General features: G+C 30.1%; 1 protein-coding gene across 1 annotated transcript; it reads right to left on the bottom strand.

Moving 5' to 3' along the window:
- Positions 1 to 1,660: 1,660 nt before the first annotated feature.
- On the bottom strand, positions 1,661 to 2,975 carry LOC111680162 (COP9 signalosome complex subunit 5). The gene is made up of 3 exons (XM_023441789.2): positions 2,619 to 2,975; positions 1,961 to 2,555; positions 1,661 to 1,897 (listed from the first exon to the last, which is right to left on the bottom strand). The coding sequence occupies exons 1-3, from the start codon at positions 2,877 to 2,879 to the stop codon at positions 1,749 to 1,751; spliced, it is 1,005 nt and encodes a 334-aa protein (XP_023297557.1). The 5' UTR covers positions 2,880 to 2,975; the 3' UTR covers positions 1,661 to 1,748.
- Between the last annotated feature and the right edge of the window lie 1,072 nt (positions 2,976 to 4,047).

The following is a 4,047-nucleotide window of genomic DNA, read 5'->3' as shown; positions in this document are numbered from 1 at the left end:
TCTATCTATCTATCTATCTATCTATCAATATATCTATCTATCTATCTATCTATCTATCTATCTATCTATCTATCTATCTATCTATCTATCTATCTATCTATCTATCTATCTATCTATCTATCTATCTATCTATAATCTATCTGCCTATCCATCTACCTATTTATCTATTTATATATCTACTAGCATACCCTGGGTGCTTCGCTACCCTAACTATGTTCAATATCGTAAAAATATCAAAAAGTACCATCGGAAAAACGAAAAAGTACAAAGAGCTCTTTCAATAAATTCTCATTTAATAAGGACCGTGTGTTCCGGTTAACCATTATAAAGAATCCATTTGAATAATAAAAAGTACCAAATACTTCCCACTTCCAGAATATTATTCAGTCAAGACCATGTATATTAAAATTAATGTTCCTAGGTTGAATATTTTAAAAAATTAAAAAAGTACAATTTATGAGATAAAAAGTACTAAAAAGTTGTCTCTTAAAGGATTTTATTTATGTTTAATAATCATGTGTTTTCAGTTCATATTAAAGAACATACATAGATTATCATTTGAAGGAAGTACCAAACGTGAAATAAAGTTTACCTAAGTGGAAAGTACTAATAAAAAGAATACAATGTTTCTCCATTTCGCTTAGAGATATACTTTTTCGAGAATTAAGTTTACAGAATGTTCGTGTTTAAAGCTATATATCGCAGATAAAACTCAAAAGATTCAAATCTGCATTCAATTGTTCCAGAAAAATAGTGCTTTAAAAAAGGTTCCAAACAATTTACTCGAATTTGGTCCTATATAGGCCTTAGTACTCGAATTTTCAAAATAATATACCAAAAGCTTATTTTGTGTGAGTAAATAAACTACTTTTTGAAATTTTATAAAAGTTGGCTCAATGAGTTTGAATAAAATTAAATTTCCCGTTTTTCCCCTTTTTGGTACTTTTTTAACCAGTGAAATAGCAAAAAAATTTTATTACAATAAATATTACAAAGTTAGTCCGTAATTTAATATGAATAATTCAATAAACCGAAAAAGTTTTCTTAATGTGCTAAAAAAAAAGTACCATAAATACAGTTTTGTCCCTTTTACACCCAAATAGGGCTGAATTTTAAAAAAGTACGAAACAGGTGTCTCATAATTTTGAGAGATGTATCCAAAATATTTTTTGATTATGTTAATTAGTTTAAAAGTTATAAAGGGCTGAAAGAGGTACCAAAATCACCTTTGTTACACATTTTTACCCCTTAAAAGTACGAAATTCAAAAAAGTACCAGACACCCATCTGCTCATTTTAAGAGTAGATACAGATGCATTTAAAATTTCTTGTATCACTAATAATATGTAAGATATTAAAGAAAACCTGTTTTACCCGTTTTTCCCCTTTCTACCCGTAAATGTGCAAATTTCCAAAAATCCCTCCTTAGTGGATCTACATAACCAAAAACACATCTACTGTCAAAATTTCATGATTCTAGGTTCAGCCGTTTGGGCTGTGCGATGATGAATCAGTCAGTCAGTAACGCGACTCTTTTTATATATATAGATTATAGTATTTATGTTATTGTTTCATTTACAGGAGAACAACCTCAATATTTAGAATTTGTACACGTTCCTTTAATTCGTACGGATAGTTAATGAGTTAATTAAAAATGAGAAATTTATTACGAATTTTTTAAATTCATTTATTTTTTTAATGCTTTGTTATAAGTAATGCAAATCCTCTTCTGATGACTCACGCCATCTTCTACTTCTTTTCCAAACCAACTTTATTGAATAGTTTATCTTTGGCAATTTGAGCCATTAGACCATGAATTAATTCAATTGAAGCGCGACTGCAATCACGTGTGGCCTTGGTTAATTTGTCTTCGGTGCGCTTCTCATTCACATCGCCACCTTACAAAAGATTTTAGTTATGTTTATTAAAATTTCATAAATAATTTCATCGACCAATCTTACCCGATATCAAAAAAGTACCTCTACCCAAACTAGACTCACTTTGTTCCAACTTTTCAGACAAATCAAATATCTGACCAGTAGTGTATTCAGTATTAGTTAACAAGCCAGAACTGCCTAAAGTATTGACCCAATATTTGTTCCACAAAGAATCCAAAAGTTTACGATCTAAAGCCGATTTGAAATAACTAACTTCCAAGGGATAATATTGTTTGCAATGAACACCGAAATCTTCAATTTTATTCAACGGTATAGTTTGGTATTCTGAGGGTTCTTCATTGGGAGCCTTGTAACCCTTTGGATAAGTGCGGAAGGCACCTAAACACACTTTGCCAGCAGAGACAGTACGGACAGGATCTACGACAATGGCCACAAAGGGTTCTTGAAAGTTTTGATTAAGCATTTGTGTGGAGACATCAATGCCCGAAAGCCAGCAACCATAACCAGGATGACTGTGATACCAGCCTATGGCATTCTCCAAACGACCTACTTCTTTAGCCGAATCAATGTAGGCAGACATGTATTCATAGGCCTGTGACTGGGCATTAACACGCGTTTCAGTGCCCTCCACCGGCAAAGCAAAGGCATCCATGACAATCTATAACAAACATACAACTAAATAACATTCCTGCTTCTCTATATTAGATTCTCCACCACTTACCATTGTATTATCCTCCACTTTACCTAAAAGTAAACCCATTATTTCCAATGTACCTCCTGATCTAGCATGCATTACCATTTTTAACAATGACAATGCAGATATTTTAATATCCTTAAAATAATGGTGATCTTTTTCCCAGGGTTTAGCATCTAAAATTTGTCTTTGTTGCTCGGCATCGTAGCGAAATATTTCATCACAAGAGGGCAAAGTTTTTATGTTATTCTCTAACTCCCAAGATTTTCTTGCTGAATCTGCATCCATTTTTTACGATTTTATAAAAGTTCAATTGAAATTTCGCAAAAATAAAATTAACACAATTGTTTATGCGAAAATATTCCGGTATTGTGTTTTTTTAAACAGCTGTTTGTGTATGTATATGTTAAAAATGTTCGCAACGCATGTAATAAAATAAAAAAAAACTTGGCATTACTTTTTTAACAAAATTGATAGTTGTCATATTTACAATTTAAACCTATTTGTCCAAAATATAAATTTTTTATAAAAAGTAGATATTGTAATAGTATAAAATACTATTACAATAAATTAAAAACACTGGGTATTAAATGAATTGTAAGAATTTTTATGACAGATGTGGCATTTCGCTCAAAGTTATGATTTTTTGTGTTTAAAGTATCACTGATCACAGTTTGATTTTAGTTTTAACGGACTTTTTTGATCACATTACCGATTTTTGATAAGGATTTAAAGTGATCGCATATTAAGCTTATTTTTTTGAAAACCCCAATATTTACTAAGTTATAAAATTTTGCCCAAAATATTGACTTCTCTTATATTGATAAATGGTAAAACACTGATCATTGATTGATTTTAGATTTGATCAATAAATTCACCATAAATAATTAGATTTTTACCGGTTTTGTTTTTCGACAGCTGTTTTCACTTTGTTAAAATGAAATTCGTTTACAAATTTAGGTAATTTTTTACATAGAAACTTGGCACTACTTTATATTGGAAGTTTTAAAGCGGGCTATCAATATAATGAGAATGTTTGTAGTATTTTGACAACAGAGTTGTATTTGTCAAAAATTGTATTGACATTTTACAACAATTTCATATAGTTTAGATACATTTTAATTTAATAAGTTAATTTAGATGATTAATTGTAAACATTGAATATAATGTGAATACCTAAAACGTAATTTAAAGCATTAAATACGATTTTGATTTAGGGTAAAATACAACACTGTTTATTTAAATTTTTCAAACGAACAAAACACAAAGCAACATTGCAAAACAGTTGCAGCAACAACATAAATTAAAACAAACGAGAGCACAGGGTATACAGAGACGTCACGAGCAAAAAGCTATTTTCCTCTCTTTTGCACATAACGAATTCAATGATTTTTTTAGCTGTATTTTATATGCCTCTTCTCACCAAACAATTTCAAAATCAAACAAATGCTGATTT

This window comes from Lucilia cuprina, chromosome 4, assembly GCF_022045245.1.
Source record: "Lucilia cuprina isolate Lc7/37 chromosome 4, ASM2204524v1, whole genome shotgun sequence".
NCBI lineage: Eukaryota > Metazoa > Arthropoda > Insecta > Diptera > Calliphoridae > Lucilia > Lucilia cuprina.
Note: the sequence above shows the minus strand (reverse complement) of the source record. Positions and strands in the feature narration are given on the sequence as shown.

Bases quoted from the DNA above. Each gene is read 5' to 3' on its own strand.
- LOC111680162 (XM_023441789.2), bottom strand. From the start codon at position 2,879: ATGGATGCAGATTCAGCAAGAAAATCTTGGGAGTTAGAGAATAACATA. The intron at 2,556-2,618 runs GTAAGTGGTGGA...TGTTTGTTATAG, and splicing joins AAGTGGAGGATAATACAATG to ATTGTCATGGATGCCTTTGC. The intron at 1,898-1,960 runs GTAAGATTGGTC...ATCTTTTGTAAG, and splicing joins AGGTACTTTTTTGATATCGG to GTGGCGATGTGAATGAGAAG.